This window comes from Oncorhynchus clarkii, chromosome 19 (assembly GCF_045791955.1).
Source record: "Oncorhynchus clarkii lewisi isolate Uvic-CL-2024 chromosome 19, UVic_Ocla_1.0, whole genome shotgun sequence".
In the NCBI taxonomy this organism is placed as follows: domain Eukaryota; kingdom Metazoa; phylum Chordata; class Actinopteri; order Salmoniformes; family Salmonidae; genus Oncorhynchus; species Oncorhynchus clarkii.
In genome coordinates, this window is record NC_092165.1 from 38,248,371 (window position 1) to 38,266,554 (window position 18,184).

Sequence of the window (18,184 nt, forward strand, 5' to 3'; positions counted from 1 at the left end):
TCTTTCCTGAATCACTCATTATCTAAGCCAATCATGGCTAGTTGGAAGGTTGTTATCTTTTTCTGTGGCTTAACCAACAAGGCTTGTAATTTTAACAATTTTACTAATATTTACAGATGGCATACAAGTTTGTTGTTAAGGCACATGAAAGGTCACATGTTCGTGAAGGTATTTCTGCCAAAAAACGCATTTTCATAAAAATGTATTTTTACGTTCAAACGGCTCTCCTGTGAAGTCGTGACTTGCGACATACGCCTAGTTTCCTGAATCGGGTCACATTTTTGTTTAGTATATATAGGTGGACAGGGGCGACAGGGAAGTACCACTTACCATTAGTATTCCATATGAAAGCATTTGTTTTCACACTATTAATATGGGTGTGTGTCTTCCTCAGGGCTCCCACCCATACCAGTCCCTGAGCTACACCAGTGGGGACACGGCGGCTGACTCTCCTGCCCATGTGAGTCGCGTGGGCATGCCTGCCAAGGACAGTCCCCGTAAGGAGAGTCTGTTGAGCTACCTGACTGGCAGCTTCCCCAGCCTGCACAACCTGCTGGAGGGTACACCCCAGAGGAACGATCCCACCACCAAGAGCACAGGTAGACTGCCATAGTCCTTAGAACGTTACCATGGGATAGACCAGGGTTTCCCACACCTGGTTCAGACTTGGGTTGCCTTCCCAAAGTGTGAACATTGTCGAAAAGTATGGCTTATATGGAATTTCCACCATATTTTTATACTAGTTCTAATCTTTTTCGAGCCACAATGATAGAGAATTGGTAGAGAATTGGACTGCAACATTACATTACATGTTTGTGCCCCCCTTTAGGTAACAGTGTGGGCCCAGATGTATTGACGGAACACCCCCTGCTGTCAGAGCCCTCTTCTGTCAGCTTCTACAACTGGATGTCCAACGCTGTGGGCAACCGGGGCGGAGGGAACGCTGTACCCCAGGAGTCCCCCATCAACCGATCCCAGCACAACAGCCTCCAGACAGGTAGAGGGAATGTTTTGGGAATCTTAAGGGCGAATGTTGGTCAGCAAGCCGCTGTGCAGCTCGCTAACCAACCCCAAAGCTCACGGTAGAAGAATGTCAAAAAAGGTCACCCTAAGTGTCTGTTACCCATTGCTCCTCAGGCGTCACCGGTAACCTCCCCACCATCCCATCAGCATCCGACTTCAACACGGTGCTGTCCAGCGACCAGAACACTCTTGATGGAACACAGTCTCAGCACTCTCAGCACAGCACCAGCCAGGATGACATAATGATGGCCGACATCGAGGAGGGCAATCAGTGTCCCGCCGCTGTGCAGCTCGCTGACGCACAGGTAACATGTTGAGAGTGTGGGTGTTTGTGTTTGTGATAAATCTAATGATTCCCTCTCCCTTTCCTCAATTCACACAGGTTGTGTTCAAGCCTCTGCTGAGTCACACAGGGATCCAGGCGCAGGATACCACTCCTCTCAGCTACAAGATGTATTTTGGAGAGCACCTCTCTTTCTCCGGCACCTTGGAGTGTCTCAGAGCAGACATTGTGGACTCAGATACGTCCAAGGAGCGGAAGAACAAACGCTCCAAAAGGTAAATTAACCTTTTATTAACCTTTTATCTAACTAAAGATACTGTATGCCTGGTTATTATTTGTCCCATTATTTACCACTCATAAGTAATCTTGCTCTCTACCCCTCTCCATCTCTCCCTGCAGACAGGGCATGCCTAACCTCCCTCCGCTGGAGTTTAAACCGGCCCTGCTGATCGAGACCTTCAGTCTAAACTCTGTGTTGATGGAGAAGTCTACCAGCACTGGCCCCCCCAACTCCACGGCCGTTCCTTTCGCCTTTCACGACCTCAACCGGCGCCACTACAACACCTTCCACTGCGACTTCACCATCGCCTGCCAGGCCATCAGCCAGCGTGTGGACATGGCCCTGGTGCGCCTCATCCACCAGTTCAGTACCATGGTGGACGACATCAAGGCCACGCAGACAGACATCAAGCTGAGTCGCTACACCGCCGGCTCTGCCTCCCCCACGCCCACCTTCAAGGCAAGGCCCTACCGACACTTCCGCTCTTCTGACTTCAGCCGCAGCTCACGGGGAAGCATCAACGGAGCCGGGCGGAGTGGGGCTGGCGGCGGGAACACGGCTCAGAGAAGCAAGCGAGGTGGAGGAGGAGGGGGTCAACCACCCAATGTCCCCCCTTCAGGATTGGACACACTGGGTCGGAGGGAGCCCCGGGGACGCAACACACTGGGTCGCTCGGAGCGTCGGACCTCCAAGGTACATCAACCAGTATGTGTCTTCATTTTGGAATGTTGTATGTACACTGAACAACAATATAAATGCAACATGCAACAATTTTCAAAGATATTACTGAGTTACAGTTCATATAAGGAAATCAGTCAATTGAAATAAATTCATTAGGCCCTAATCTATTGATTTCACGGATCAGGAAACCAGTCAGTATCTAGTGTGACCACCATTTGCCTTATGCAGAGCATAGAGTTGATCAGGCTGTTGACTGAGACTGGTAAATGTTGTCCTACTCCTCTTCAATGGCTGTGCGAAGTTGCTGGATATTGCCGGGAACTGTAATACACTGTCGTACACATCAATCCAGACCATCCCAAACATATTCTGGGGAGTGTGCTTCAATTTTTGTATTCATTTTGTATTACATTGTTTGGTGTGTCCTTGCGACATGGGGCCATGCATTATCATGCTGAAACATAAGGTGATGGCGGATGAATGGCGCGACAATGAGCCTCAGGATCTCATCACGGTATCTCTGTGCATTCAAATTGCCATCGATAAAATACAATTGTGTTCATTGTCCGTAGCTTATGCCTGCCAAGACCATAACCCCATCGCCACCATGGGGGACTCTGTTCACAACGTTGACATCGGCAAACTGTTCGCCCAAACAACGCCATACACGCTGTCGGCCATCTACCTGGTACAGTTGAAACCTTGATTCATCCCTGAAGAGCACACTTCTCCAGCGTGCCAGTGGACATCGAAGGTGGCATTTGCCCGCTGAAGTTGGTTACAACGCCGAACTGCAGTCAGGTGAAGTCCCTGATGAGGACGACAAGCAGATTCTTTGGTTGTGCAAAACCACAGTTTCATCAGCTGTCTGGGGGGCTGGTCTCAGACGATCTCACAGTTGAAGAAGCTGGATGTGGAGGTCCTGGGCTGGTGTGCTTACACATGGTCTCCGGTTGAGGCCGGGTTGGACGTACTGCCAAATTCTCTAAAACGACGTTGGAGGGCGGCTTATGGTAGAGAAATTAACATTAAATTCTCTGGCAACAGCTCTGTTGGACATTCCAGTAGTCAGCATGCCAATTGCATACTCCCTCAAAACTTGAGTTGTCTGTGGCATTGTATTGTGTGACAAAACTGCACATGTTATAGTGACCTTTTATTGTCCCCAGCACAAGCTGCACCTGTGTAATGATCATACTGTTTAATCAGCTTCTTGATATGCCACACTTGTCAGGTGGATGTATTATCTTGGCAATGAAGAAATGATCACTAACAGGAATGTCAACAAATTTGTGCACAAAGTTTGAGAGAAAAGCTTTTTGTGCGTATGGAACATTTCTGGGATATTTTATGTCAGCTCATTAAACATGGCACCAACACTTTACATGTTGCGTTTATATTTTTGTTCAGTATATATTTGTCAGTGATCTATCAGATGATGTATGCTCTGTTTCTATTGGTAAATTGATTGAATCAATTGATGAAGGTGTCGCGGAAGGGCTCTCGGGACGTAGCTGACCACACAGCCATCCAAATGGATGACTCTGACTCCATCACAGTGTCAGAGCAGAGCGAGCCCTCTGCAGAGTGCTGGCAGAACATGTACAAGCTGCTCAACTTCTACTCCCTCATCTCTGACCCCACGGGTATCCTGGAGAAGAGCTCCCCTGAGAACTGCCTTTCGGGTAAGGCTCTCTCTCCCCCTCACCCATCTCTAGCCCCTACCCCCTAGGCACTTAGAAATATCAATTATTAAAAGTATTTTTTGTGTGATCTGTGCAGACGGTGGCCGCAGTCCCTCGGAGCCCCTGTGCAGGGTGATCTTTGAGAACGAGCAGGAGGACCCCACCACCCCCACTAACAAGCCCTCATCTGGGCTAGGTGCTGGGGGCAGACGGCGCAGCCTGGTGAGTTCTGAGCCACAGCACGTCACCCTCATCGTGTTTGGCATCGGCATGGTGAACCGCACCCACCTGGAGGCCGACATCGGGGGCCTGACCATGGAGGCAGAGCTGAAGAAGATCCACGGCAGCTTCACACTCAAGGAAAAGATGAAGGGTGAGGCTCTTAGTAGTGATGTGTGGGTTGACTCATAACCTGCAGTCCCTGAGGTTATATCCGTGGGGCGGGCGTGTTTAGGGTTATTAAATACTGTGTGGATGAAGGGTGGGTGGCGGGCGGGTTGGTTGAAGAGAAAACGATAGCCTATCTGAAAACATCCATAAATGTCTAATTTTAAAAAAAATATTTAGTTATATAGGCTATATTACTGAGTTACAGTAATGTAACATGTGTTTGGTGCCGGCAGAGATGGACGCCTCGCTTCGCATTCTTAGGAAACTATATAGTATTTCGTTTTTTTATGTATTATTTTTTACACTGTTACCCCAGGAAATCTTAAGTCTTATCACATACAGCTGGGAGGAACTTTTGGATATAAGAGCAACGCCAACTTACCAACATTACGACCAGGAATACGACTTTCCCGAAGCGGATCCTCAGTTTGGACCACCAACCAAGACAATGGATCGGATCCCAGTAGGCGACCCAAAACAACGGCGCCGCAGAAGGGGCAGACGGCGCGGTCTTCTGGTCAGGCTCCGTAGATGGGCACACCGCCCACCGCTCCCGAGTATACTACTCGCCAATGTCCAGTCTCTTGACAACAAGGTAGATGAAATTCGAGCAAGGTTTGCCTTCCAGAGAGACATTAGAGATTGTAACATCCTTTGTTTCATGGAAACATGGCTCACTCGGGATACGTTATCAGTCCGTACAGCCACCCGGTTTCTTCACACATCACGCCGATGTGTGAAGAAGGGCGGTGGTGTATGCCTTATGATTAACGAGTCGTGGTGATAACAACATACAGGAACTCAAGTCCTGTTGTTCACCTGACCTAGAATTCCTTACGATCAAATGCCGACCGCATTATCTACCAAGAGAATTCTCTTTGATTATAATCACAGCCGTGTATATCCCCCCCAAGCAGACAACTCGACGGCCCTGTAAGGACTTCTTTGGACTCTATGTAAACTGGAAACCACATATCCTGAGGCTGCATTTATTGTAGCTGGGGATTTTAACAAGGCTAATCTGAAAACAAGGCTCCTATTGAATGCGTGACCCGGGCTGGCAACACTCTGGATCATTGCTTCTCTAATTTCCGCAACGCATACAAAGCTCTCCCTCGCCCTCCTTCCGGCAAATCTGACCACGACTCCATTTTGTTGCTCCCAGCCTATAGACAGAGACTAAAACAGGAAACGCCCGTGCTCAGATTTGTTCAACGCTGGTCCGACCAATCTGATTCCACGCTTAAAGATTGCTTCGATCACGTGGACTGGGATATGTTCCGGATAGCATCAGATAATAACATTGATGTATACGCTGATTCGGTGAGCAAGTTTATTAGCAAGTGCATCGGTGATGTGGTACCCACGGTGACTATTAAATCCTTCCCCAACCAGAAACCGTGGATTGATGGCAGCATTCGTGCAAAACTGAAAGCGCGAACCACTGCTTTTAATCATGGTAAGGCGACTGGAAACATGACCGAATACAAACAGTGTAGCTATTTCCTCTGCAAGGCAATCAAACAAGCTAAGTGTCAGTATAGAGACAAAGTAGAGTCGCAATTCAACGGCTCAGACACGAGACGTATATGGCAGGGTCTACAGTCAATCACGGACTACAAAAAGAAAACCAGCCCCGTCACGGACACCGATGTCTTGCTGCCAGACAAAATAAACAACTTCTTTGCTTTGAGAACAATACAGTGCCACTGACACGGCCCGCTACCAAAACCTGCGGGCTCTCCTTCACTGCAGCCAACGTGAGTAAAACATATAAACGTGTTAACCCTCGCAAGGCTGCCGGCCGAGACGGCATCCCCAGCCACGTCCTCAGAGCATGCGCAGACCAACTGGCTGGTGTGTTTACGGACATATTCAATCAATCCCTATCCCAGTCTGCTGTTCCCACATGCTTCAAGAGGGCCACCATTGTTCCTGTTCCCAAGAAAGCTAAGGTAACTGAGCTAAACGGCTATTGCCCCATAGCCCCACTTACGTCATCATGAAGTGCTTTGAGAGACTAGTCAAGGATCATATCACCTCCACCCTACCTGACACCCTAGACCACATATGTCAGAGTCAAGGCCCGCGGGCCACATCCGGCCCGCAAGAAGGTTTTTTACGGCCCCTGGGATGATCTTGATTTATTATTAGAACCGGCCCGCAGCAAGCCGGCAGCCCGCAGATCTTTTACACGCACCAATACTACATTTCCCACAATGCAAAGGTGACGCACCGAGCAGTAGGCTGCTTCATTTCAATATTTATTGGCACAGCAGTCGTCAGCATCACAGTAAAATTAACTTTCAGATACCCATCAAAAATGGCAAAACGGAAGGTGGATACTGAGAACCGGGGGTTTCAAACAAGGTGGGAGTCGGAGTATATGTTCACGAAGGTAGCTGGAAAACCTGTGTGTCTTCTGTGTGGAGAAAGTGTGGCGGTACTGAAAGAGTATAATCTGAGACGACATTATGAAACGAAACACGCGGACAAAAACAAGAATATGGACATGGAACAAAGGCTACAAAAGGCAGAGGAATTAAAACGAGGCCTCAAATCTCGACAGGCTCTGTTCAAAAAAGCCAAATCACAAGGCCAGGCTGCTGTCAAGGCCAGTTTTATTTTGGCAGAAGAGATCGCTAAATCAGCCCGGCCATTTACGGAGGGGGATTTCATCAAAAACTGCATGATTAAAGTTTGTGACGAAGTTTGCCCAGAAAAAAGGCAACTCTTTTTAAATGTGAGTCTGAGCAGAAACACCATTGCCGAGAGAGTAGACCAGTTGTCCATCAATCTAAAAGAGCAGCTTGTGAAAAAGGGAAAAGATTTTATTGCATATTCCTTGGCTGTGGATGAGAGCACCGACATTTCTGACATTGCCCAGTTGTCAATTTTCATCCGCGGAGTGGACTCCAACCTAAGCGTGACAGAGGAGTTTTTGGCTTTACGTCCTATGCATGGCACAACTACGGGGCATGATTTGTATGAAGAGGTGTCAAGATGTGTAAATGAGATGGAGCTGCCTTGGGAAAAACTCGTGGGTTTGACAACCGACGGAGCACCTGCGATGTGTGGACACAGGAGCGGACTGGTGGCGAAGATACGGGAAAAGATGCAAGAGGAAAACGCGACAGGTGAGCTGACAGCTTATCATTGTATCATACACCAGGAAGCGTTGTGCGGTAAAGCCTTGAAAATGGAGCATGTAATGAGCATCATCACGCGCACAGTTAACTTTATCAGAGCCAAAGGTTTGAATCACCGCCAGTTCAAGGCATTTCTGACGGAGTTAGAAACGGAGCATGGTGATTTGCCTTATCACACAGAGGTGCGATGGCTAAGCCAGGGAAAGGTGCTTCAAAGATGTTTCGAGCTTCGTGAGGAGATTTGTCTGTTCTTGGACAGCAAAGGGAAAGACACAACACAACTCCGAGACGAAATGTTTCTGTGTGAAATGGCTTTTCTGTGTGACATTACGAGTCATCTGAATGCAATAAACTTGCAGCTGCAGGGTCGGGATCGTGTCATCTCTGATATGTACAGTACAGTGAAGGCATTTAAAACCAAACTGACTCTGTGGGAGACGCAGATGCGGAAAGAAAATTTGAGCCACTTTCCCAGCTGCCAGACCATGAAAGAGAAGCTCTCTACCAGTGCGTTCCCGAGCACACAGTTGGCTGATAAAATAGGTATGCTTGCCGCTGACTTTCGACGCCGATTTGCTGACTTTGAAGCACAAAAAAGCAGGTTGGAACTGCTCGGTAACCCATTTGCTGTTGACGTGGAAAGCTCACCACCAAACCTCCAAATGGAGTTGATTGACCTCCAATGCAATGATGCACTGAGGGCAAAATATGCGGCAGTGGGTGCTGCGGAGTTCGCCCGTTTCCTCCCCGGCACAATGCCCCAGCTGCGCATCCAGGCTGCTCAAACGTTGTCTATGTTTGGCAGCACATACCTGTGTGAACAACTGTTTTCTTTGATGAACCTGAACAAAACATCACACAGAAGTCGACTTACTGCTGAACACCTCCACTCAATTCTGAGGATTTCTTCAGCTCAGAGCCTTACCCCGAACATTGATGAACTTGTGGAAAAGATGGGACACCACCAAGTATCACCCTCAACCTCAAACAAGTGAACATTACTGTGCAATCACATATTTAGAGTTTTTACTCAGTTCAAGTTTAAAAGTTAAAATTTAATATTTGTTTTCACTGCATGTTACTTCTCCTTAAACAAAGTGTTGTTTTTGATTAATAGATTTTTGCACTTTATTTTTTTGTATTTCAATCCAATTATATTTTAAAAATATTTCAGTTGAGTGGATGATAGAAAATTGCTATTATTGTTTTTTCTTTGAAGTAAATTTAGCCCACTTTTGCTAAAATAGAAAATATAGTCTACTGATGGTGCCTTGAATACCGGTTTCTTTCATTTAATGTTCATGTTATGGGGATATTTATATAAAGGAAATTTGTCTTTTGTGTCTGTTGAAAATTAAAGATTACTGACAGAGCCATAAGAAAATATTGCTTTATTTATCTGATCATATTGTAATATATTTGTTAGGTTTTCAGTAGGTTCAATTAGGTTCACTAGACTATATGCGTCATTTAAAAATTTTTCAATGAACATTCGAACAGTCCGGCCCTCGTCTTGTAGCTGATTTTTTTATTTGGCCCTCCGTCCATTTGACTTTGACACCCCTGCCCTAGACCCACTCCAATTTGCTTACCGCCCCAATAGGTCCACAGACGATGCAATCGCAACCACACTGCCCTAACCCATCTGGACAAGAGGAATACCTATGTAAGAATGCTGTTCATCGATTACAGCTCAAATTTAACACCATAGTACCCTCCAAACGCGGCATTAAGCTCGAGACCCTGGTTCTCGACCACGCCGTGTGAAACTGGGTCCTGGACTTTCTGGCCACCCCCAGGTGGTGAGGGTAGGAAGCAACATCTCCACCCCGCTGATCCTCAACACCGATGCCCCACAAGGGTGTGTTCTCAGCCCTCTCCTGTACTCCTTGTTCACCCATGACTGCATGGCCATGCACACCTCCAACTCAATCATCAAGTTTGCAGATGGCACTACAGTGGTAGGCTTGATTACCAACAACGACGAGACAGCCTACAGGGAGGAGGTGAGGGCCCTCGGAGTGTAATGTCAGGAAAATAACCTCACGCTCAACGACAACAAAACAAAGGAGATGATCGTGGACTTCAGGAAACAGCAGAGGGATCACCCCCCTATCCACATCGACGAGACAGTAGTGGAGAAGGTGGAAAGTTTTTTAAGTTCCTCGGCGTACACATCACGGACTAACTGAAATGGTCCACCCACACAGACTGCGTGGTGAAGAAGGCACATCAGCACCTCTTCAACCTCAGGAGGCTGAAGAAATTTGGCTTGTCAAGAAAAACACTCACAAACTTTCACAGATGCACAATCGAGAGCATCATGTCGGGCTGTATCACCGCCTGGTACAGCAACTGCTCCACCCACAACCGTAAGGATTGGGTAGTGAGGTCTGCACAACGCATCACCGGGGGCAAACTACCTGCTTTCCAGGACACCTACACCACCCGATGTCACAGGAAGGCCAAAAAGATCATCAAGGACAACAGCCACCCGAGCCACTGCCTGTTCACCCCGCTATCATCCAGAAGGCGAGGTCAGTACAGGTGCATCAAAGCTGGGACCGAGAGACGGAAAAACATATTTTATCTCAAGTCCATCAGACTGTTAAACAGCCATCACTAACAGTGAGTGGCTGCTGCCAACATACAGACTCACTCTCTAGCCTCAGAACTAGAAGCACAACCATTTCGCTGCACTCCTATTAACATCTGCTAACCATGTGTATGTGACCAATAAAATTTGATTTGATGCATTGAGGTTTTTCTTTCATTATTTTAGGCTATCTGACATTAGAGCGTAAGTCTAAGCTTCAGGGCCTAATTGTACGTGTGCCAATTAGCCTACACCAATTGCCAAATGCTTTTGGGAACGGGCATAAAAAGTTCATGTCGATCCACAGAGGAAAAAAGGACAATGTCAGAGTTGAATTCAATAAGAGAAAAGCTGCAAAATAAAGAGAAGGGAGGGCCAGAAAAGTAATGTTTAGGAAAGATTTGTTAACATGGTAAAAAGGATGATAGTATCACCGGCTATGTTATGTGTGATTGTGAGAATCTATACAAATTCAACAGTCACACGATGGGGACTTCAAATAGGCCTCAAGGGAACTGTAGCCTGCTGTTCAGATCGGTTAAATTGAAACTGAAATCTGGACTGTAACTGTAGGGCTATAACCTCTGACATAGCCTTAATGTTAACTCCTGCAGAATTAAGCATTTCTTGCAGTAAAATTATATACCAAATGTAGGCTAAATTTGGACTCGGGAACAGGACTAGAGAAATATGTTCTCTTTCTTTTCAGCATCGTGAGAGAATGCGAAGTTAGCTCATTATTTTTTTTGTTATTGCATTTTCTCCCCGGTCCCTGAACGCGTTTGCGCCGCGGAAGAAGCATGCCAGAGAACTTTACCGATGTCAACTGAATTGAAGCATTCATTCTATCGATTTATGGCATTGTTCTGGTGAGCAAGGGTTTATATAGTCTTCTAGGTCAACATATAATGACAGAAGATAAGCTGCTTGTATCTAATTGTAGACAAGTTGACAAACAAATAGCCTATCAAAATGTCAGAAATTATAAACAGAAACATGTCTAAATCAGGCAAATAAAATCATGCACCCCCTGTCAAAAATGGTTATGTTGTCTCTGTAGACTACAGCGCATTTTCTATGTTAGCAAGTTATGGTCGGGTGCGAGCCCCAGATTTTCATTTTATCACATACAGTCGGGAGCGGATCGGTTATTAACAATTGCGTTCCGGCGCGGGTGAACAAACCAGTGACCGGCGCACCATTAGAGTACATTGCAGTACCATATCTGGATGATATCTCCAAAATCTGTTTTCAGACATACTGCACCAGAAGATGACAGAAACTTGTGCATCAGCCCACATAGGAGGAGTTAACATTGTGCTCCTGGAGGGTATAACACCAGACATTCAGTAAGTACTGCTCAAATTTAGGCACATAGCTGCTTCATTTGCATTTTTATATTGAGGTTTGAAGTTTGATAGTGTGCATTAGGTCTCTGTGAATTGTAAGACCTAAAATAACCTTTCTAGTTCATTTGCCTGTCATTTTGATAACTTGTAAAAAATAATTATATGGAACGTTTTAATTTCCTACCCCACTGTGCCATTGATTGCATGTCAACATACTGTGTGAGTTATTCCTACAGTTACTTCACAGTAATCAAATCCTAGAAATATTCAAATTACTGCAAATATTCTGCTGGCATCACTGGAAATACTTTTGGCAGGCGAAGGAAGGTAGATAGATATTCTAATCTAGTCTGTTGTCAGTATCTCTGCGTGAATACTCAATTTTTCATTTGCTCTCTTTTTTTACTTTCCCTGCTTTCTCTTCCATCATTTTACATAGACTGGAGGATTTCCCCACATCTCCTACCAGCACAGCCAAACAGGAGTTTCTGTATGTGTTTATAACTACTGCACCTTGGCACATCATAGCAATGCCACAGTAGTACCTAGTTAAAACACAACTTTCATTTTGTCTGGAGTCTGTGGTAACGCAGTGTTTCTTCAGTGTACAGCTCTAGCTGTGTTATTGTCCTTCATCGTGTTAGATTGGTAATCCCCCACTGTCCTTTTCTCCTGTTTCTGTGTTCCTTCCTTCATGTGTATAGTGGCTAGAGTATCTTTATAGATCAGCTATATCGCAGCGATTCATCCTGTAATCGTGATCTAATTTATTGTCGATTTTTTGGCAACGTAATGGAAGAGCCTATAAATCCCTGTCATTCTTATGCCCCCATAACATGGATGTCGTTAAGTGCTTCTTAGTGTGTAGTATGCCTGCTGTCTAACAAAAATGACCAAAACACTTTTTGTACATTGTTGTTCTATAGATGTTGTCCTGTCTTAACCTGTTGTCAAACAGTCATATTAGAATCGCTGACACTCTACTCTGCCCTTTCCAGAACGGTTGTGAAATGCAACGTAGCTAAGTCCCAGGCCCTGTACAGCGCTCAGCGGGGCCTGAAGACCAACAACGCAGCTGTGTTCAAGGTGGGCGCCATCATGATCAACATCCCCCAGCACCCAGCCACGCTGCACAGCATGATGGTCCGTAGCTCCCATCAGCTCTCAAAGCAGATCTCCGACCTCATCCGCCAGCCGTCCAACGTGTGAGTCTAGGAGGAAATTGTTGTATTATTCACAGGATATTGTATTATTTAAACTTTGAGTCCCATTGAAATCTATAGGTATCTCCTAGGTGAGCCCCTCCCAAGAACTGGGGCTGGGTAGGCAGAACTGCTTGCTCAGTGTGGTCCTCTCCTATGTGTCTAGTATGACAGGAAAGCATTTCAGTGAGAGAACCATTTTCTTTCCTCTGAATTTCCTTCATGGACTAAGCAAAACATCTTCATCCTGAACTATGTTATTTCTTTTAGGTCACCCCCCAACAGGGAAGACACCCCCACCCCTCAGCCCTCTGACAAGGCGTCCAGCATCAACCAGACCCCCGTGGAGGCCAATGAGTTCCCCCAGCTGCCAGAGGGTCTTGAGAAGAAGCCCATCGTCCTCAAGTTCAGCGCTATGATGGACGGCATCACCATAGGAGCAGCCCTTTTGCCCTCCCTCAAGGCTGAGTACAAGATGGGCCGCATGAAGAGTCACGGCATGACAGGTACAGTGCCTTCAGAAAGTATTCATACCCCTTGATTTATTCCAGATTTTGTTGTTACAGCCTGAATTAAAAATGTATTAAAAAGATTTGAAAAAGTTAAAACATGTTTTTAGAAATGTTTGCAATATTACTGAAAATTAAATTAAGAAATATTTAATTTACAGTACCAGTCAAAAGTTTGGACACACCACCTTATATTTACTATTTTCTACATTGTAGAATAATAGTGAAGACATCAAAACTATGACATAACACATGTAGTAACCCAAAAAGTATATGTATGCAAAAATATATTTGAGATTCTTCAAAGTAGTCACCCTTTGCCTTGATGACAGCTTTGCACGCTCTTGGCATTCTCTCAACCAGCTTCACCTGGAATGCTTTTCCAACAGTCTTGAAGGAGTACCCACATATGCTGAGCACTTGTTGTCTGCTTTTCCTTCACTCTGCGGTCCAACTCATCACAAACCATCTCAATTGGCTTGAGGTCGGGTGATTGTGGAGGCCAGGTCATCTGATGCAGCACTCCATAAACTCTCCTTCTTGGTCAAATAGCCCATACACAGCCTGGAGGTGTGTTTTGGGTCATTCTCCTGTTGAAAAATAAAGTATAGTCCCACTAAGCGCAAACCAGATGGGATGGCGTATCGCTGCAGAATGCTGTTGTAGCCATGCTGGTTAAGTGTTATTTGTATTCTAAATGAATCACAGACTGTGTCACCAGCAAAGCAACCCCACACCATCACACCTCTATGCTTCATGGTGGGAACCACACATGCGGAGATCATCCGTTCACCTACTCTGTGTCTCACAAAGGCATGGCGGTTAGAACCAAAAATCTCAAATTTGGACTTATCAGCCCAAAGGACAGATTTTCTTCAGTCCATTGCTCGTGTTTCTTGGCCCAAGCCAGTCTCTTCTTCTTATTGGTGTACTTTTGTAGTGGTTTATTTTCAGCAATTTGGCCATGAAGGCCTGATTCACACAGTCTCCTCTGAACAGTTGATGTTGAGATGTCTGTTTTTATTTTTATTAGTAGTATTTTTATTTTTGTATTTTTTAAAATCTTTATTTAACTAAGCAAGTCAGTTAAAAATACATTCTTATTTACAATGACGGCCTACACCGGCCAAACCCAGACGATGCTGGGCCAATTGTACGCCGCCCTATGGGACTCCCAATCACAGCCGGTTGTGATACAGCCTGGATTCGAACCAGGGTGTCTGCAGTGACGCCTCTAGCACTGAGATGCAGTGCCTTAGACCACTGTGTCACTCGGGAGTCCACTGTTACTTGAACTCTGTGAATATTTTTTGGGGGCTGCAATCTGAGGTGCAGTTAATTGTTGATTTCTGAGGCTGGTAACTCTTTTGAACTTATCCTCTGCTGCAGGGGTAACTCTGGGTCTTCCTTTCCTATGGCGGTCCTCATGAGAGCCAATTTAATCATAGCGCTTCATGCTTTTTCTCTACTGCATTTGAAGAAACTTTCAAAGTTCTTGAAATGTTCTGTATTGACTGACCTTCATGTCTTAAAATGATGATGGACTGTCATTTCTCTTTGCTTATTTGAACTGTTCTTGCCATAATATTGACTTGGTCTTTTACCAAATAGGGCTATCTTCTGTATACCACACCTACCTTGTCACAACACAACTGATTGGCTCAAACTCATTAGGAAGGAAAGAAATTCCAAATATTAACTTTTAACAAGGCACACCTGTTAATTGAAATGCATTCCAGGTGAAGCTGGTTGAGAGAATGCCAAGAGTGTGCAAAGCTGTCATCAAGGCAAAGGGTAGCTAATTTGAAGAATTTCAAATATAAAATGTTTATACATTTGTTTAACATTTTTTTGGTTAGTACATGATTTCATATGTGTTATTTCATAGTTTTGATCTTCACTATTATTCTACAATGTAGAAAATAGTGAAAATAAAGAAAAACCCTGGAATGAGTAGGTATGTCCACACTTTTGACTGGTACTGTAAGTATTCGCACCCCTTTGCTATGACACTCCAAATGAAGCTCATGTGCATCCAATTTCCTTTGATCATCCTTGAGATGTCACTACTACTAATTTGATTACAATTGTTTTGACATTTAGAAAGAAGCACACCTGTCTGTATAAGGGCCCACAGTTGCCAGTGCGTGTCAGAGCAGAAACTATACACTAAAGTCCAAGGAACTGTCCTTGGATCTCCAAGATATAATTGTTATGAGGCATGTACACTACATGTACATGCCTCGTCGAACATCTCATTCCAACATCATGGGCATTAATATGGAGTTGGTCCCTCCTTTGCTGCTATAACAGCCTCCACTCTTCTGGGAAGGCTTTCTACTAGATGTTGGAACATTGCTGTGGGGACTTGTTTCCATTCAGCCACGAGGATCAGTGACATTAGGTACTGATGTTGCGCGATTAGGCCTGGCTCGCAGTTGGTGTTCCAATTCTTCCCAAATGTATTTGATGGGGTTGAGATCAGGGCTCTGTGCAGGCTAGTCAAGATATCTTCTACACCGATCTTGACAAACCATTTCTATATGGACCTTGCTTTGTGCGCAGTGCTATTGTCAGGCTGAAACAAGAAAGGGTCTTCCCCAAAATCATCTAGAATGTCTTTGTATGCTGTAACGTTAAGATTTTCCTTCACTGGAACTAAGGGACCGAGCCCGAATCATGAAAAATATCCCCATTATTCCTCCTCCACCCAACTTTACAGTTGGCACTATGCTTTGGGGAAGGTAGTGTTCCCCTGGCATCTGCCAAACCCAGATTGTTGGAAAGGTGGCATCCTATGACGGTGCCACGTTGAAAGTCAGTCACTGAGCTCTTCAGTACGGGCCATTGTACTACCAATGTTTGTCTTTGGAGATTCCATGGCTGTGTGCTCAATTTTATACACCTGTCAGCCACGAGTGTGACTGAAATATTGCCAAATCCACTAATCTGAAATGGAGTCCACATACTTTTGGCCATGTAGTGTATCTGGGGAATGGTATAAAACCATTTCTAGAGTGTTGAAAGTTTCCAAGAGCACAGTGGTCTCTATCATTGGGAAATGGAAAAAGACTCTGTAAAAGGCTGGCCATCCGACCAAACTGAGCAACCGGGCAAGAAGGACCTTGGTCAGGGAGGTGACTGAGAACCCAATGACCACTCTGACAGAACTACAGAGTTCCTTGGCTGAGATGGGAGGACATGCCAGAAGGGCAACAGTCTCTACAGAACTTCACCAATCTGGGCTTTATTGGAGAGTTTCCAGACGGAAGCCTCCTTTAGAAAAAGGAACATGACAGCATGCCTTGAGTTTGCAAAAAGGCACTTGAATCCCATTGAAAATCTGTGGAAAGACTTGAAGATTGCTGTTCACTGCCGCTCCCTGCCGCTCCCCATCTAACTTAACAGAGAAAATCTGAATGGGAGAAAATCCCCAAATCCAGATGTGCAAAGCTGATACAGACATACCCAAGCTGTAAACTCTGCCATAGGTTCTTCTACAAAGTATCAGGGGTATGAATACTTATGTAAATGAGGTATTTCTGTATTTCATTTTCAATAAATGTGTAAAAATGTATAAAAACATGGGGTATTGTGTGTAGATGGTTGAGAGAATCTATTTAATCCATTTTGAAATTGGGCTGTAACAACAAAATGTGGAATAAGTCATGGGCTATGAATACTTCTTGAAGGCACAGTAGTTAGCACCCAGCTTTAACCTCCGACTGGGGTAATGGGATATTGTACTTGATTGTATTATTTGTGGTCTGACAATGCATCTTAATTTAATTCTGAGTGGATTGATAAACTCATTGTTCTCTGCAGGAGCCCAGACAAGGTTCACGTTTGAGCTGCCCAACCACAAGTTGTGTTTCCAGTCCAAGGTGTCCCCGGTGGACACCATGTCCGCCATGCCACCCTCGGCCAACCTCAACCTCCCGCCAGTCACCATGTCTGGAGAATACATAATGGAGGACCACGAGGGCCACTCGGATTTTACTGACGACTTCCCAATCCCCATGAAGCAGGGCAACTACCTCCAGGGGAATTACCTGCGCTGTGTGGCTGAGGTGAGGCTGCCATATTCAAGTAGAGTAGCTCCGGTATTGCAGACTATACCTTTTATTAATATAAAATATATGTCAACACAGTTTTGTTCTATTTTGATTGTTTGTTCATTTGTTTGGATATTATTTGAGCTAGATATAAATTGGCTTCCCGCGTAATGCTCATGCGTGGTGAAATTTGTATATATTTGTGGATGTGAGTACTCAGTCCGTTCGACCTGACGAAGATACTTGTGAATCGAAACATTGTCGATAACGTGGTAATTGGCAGCATATTCAGTCTGTGTGCCTTTCTGTTATTTTCATTCATTTCAATCCCCCTTCACGTAGATTGGTTCTTTTGAGCACAACCTCACCACGGACCTCCTGAACCACCTGGTGTTCCTGCAGAAGGTTTTCATGAAGGAAGTCAATGAGGTCATCCAGAAAGTATCAGGTCTGACCCGCTGTATAACACAAGGACATTGAAAGTTGTTGTTGTGTTTCAGTATTTTGCTTAGACACTTTGTGTTAAATGTTTGTCTATGCAGGAGGAGAGCAGCCCATCCCTCTGTGGAATGAGCACGACATCTCAACAGACGCTGACAAGCCCAAGATTTTGCTCTACTCACTCAGTCTGATGTTTAAGGTACCAGTATTTAAAACAAGAAATGTGCTGCAGTTTACATTCTTGTTACTTATTGCTTGAGTACGGGAATGAAACTGATGACTTTTTCCTGAATTCTTGTGGTTTGCAGGGGATCCAGATGACAGCCACCACTCCATCCATGAGAGCGGTGCGCTTCGAGACAGGGCTGATAGAGCTGGAGCTCTCCAACAGGATCCAATGTAAAGCCCAGCCCGGTGGCAGCAGCAGTTACCTCAAACTGTTTGGGAAGTGCCAAGTGGACCTGAACCTCGCCCTGGGCCAAATAGTCAAGCATCAGGTAGGCTACAGCAAATTAATATAGGTTGTGTTTGTTTCAATTAG

The 18,184-nt window shown here is 45.2% G+C and overlaps 1 protein-coding gene across 8 annotated transcripts in view; it reads left to right on the forward strand.

Annotated features, from left to right (window-relative positions):
• Positions 1 to 18,184, forward strand: part of LOC139375134 (bridge-like lipid transfer protein family member 1) — a 129,452-nt gene that overhangs the window by 66,325 nt on the left and 44,943 nt on the right. For 5 of the 8 annotated variants that reach the window (XM_071116618.1, XM_071116619.1, XM_071116623.1 and 2 more), the window contains exons 42-56: positions 395 to 599; positions 830 to 997; positions 1,138 to 1,328; positions 1,406 to 1,581; positions 1,706 to 2,279; positions 3,754 to 3,952; positions 4,050 to 4,325; positions 11,343 to 11,436; positions 11,876 to 11,926; positions 12,435 to 12,641; positions 12,909 to 13,144; positions 16,973 to 17,217; positions 17,545 to 17,650; positions 17,745 to 17,842; positions 17,952 to 18,140. In XM_071116618.1, the coding sequence (XP_070972719.1) occupies positions 395 to 599; positions 830 to 997; positions 1,138 to 1,328; positions 1,406 to 1,581; positions 1,706 to 2,279; positions 3,754 to 3,952; positions 4,050 to 4,325; positions 11,343 to 11,436; positions 11,876 to 11,926; positions 12,435 to 12,641; positions 12,909 to 13,144; positions 16,973 to 17,217; positions 17,545 to 17,650; positions 17,745 to 17,842; positions 17,952 to 18,140 (3,015 nt within the window). Of the gene's footprint in view, positions 1 to 394; positions 600 to 829; positions 998 to 1,137; positions 1,329 to 1,405; positions 1,582 to 1,705; positions 2,292 to 3,753; positions 3,953 to 4,049; positions 4,326 to 11,342; positions 11,437 to 11,875; positions 11,927 to 12,434; positions 12,642 to 12,908; positions 13,145 to 16,972; positions 17,218 to 17,544; positions 17,651 to 17,744; positions 17,843 to 17,951; positions 18,141 to 18,184 lie in introns of all 8 variants that reach the window. The other 3 variants (XM_071116621.1, XM_071116622.1, XM_071116624.1) reach the window with 1 other exon arrangement.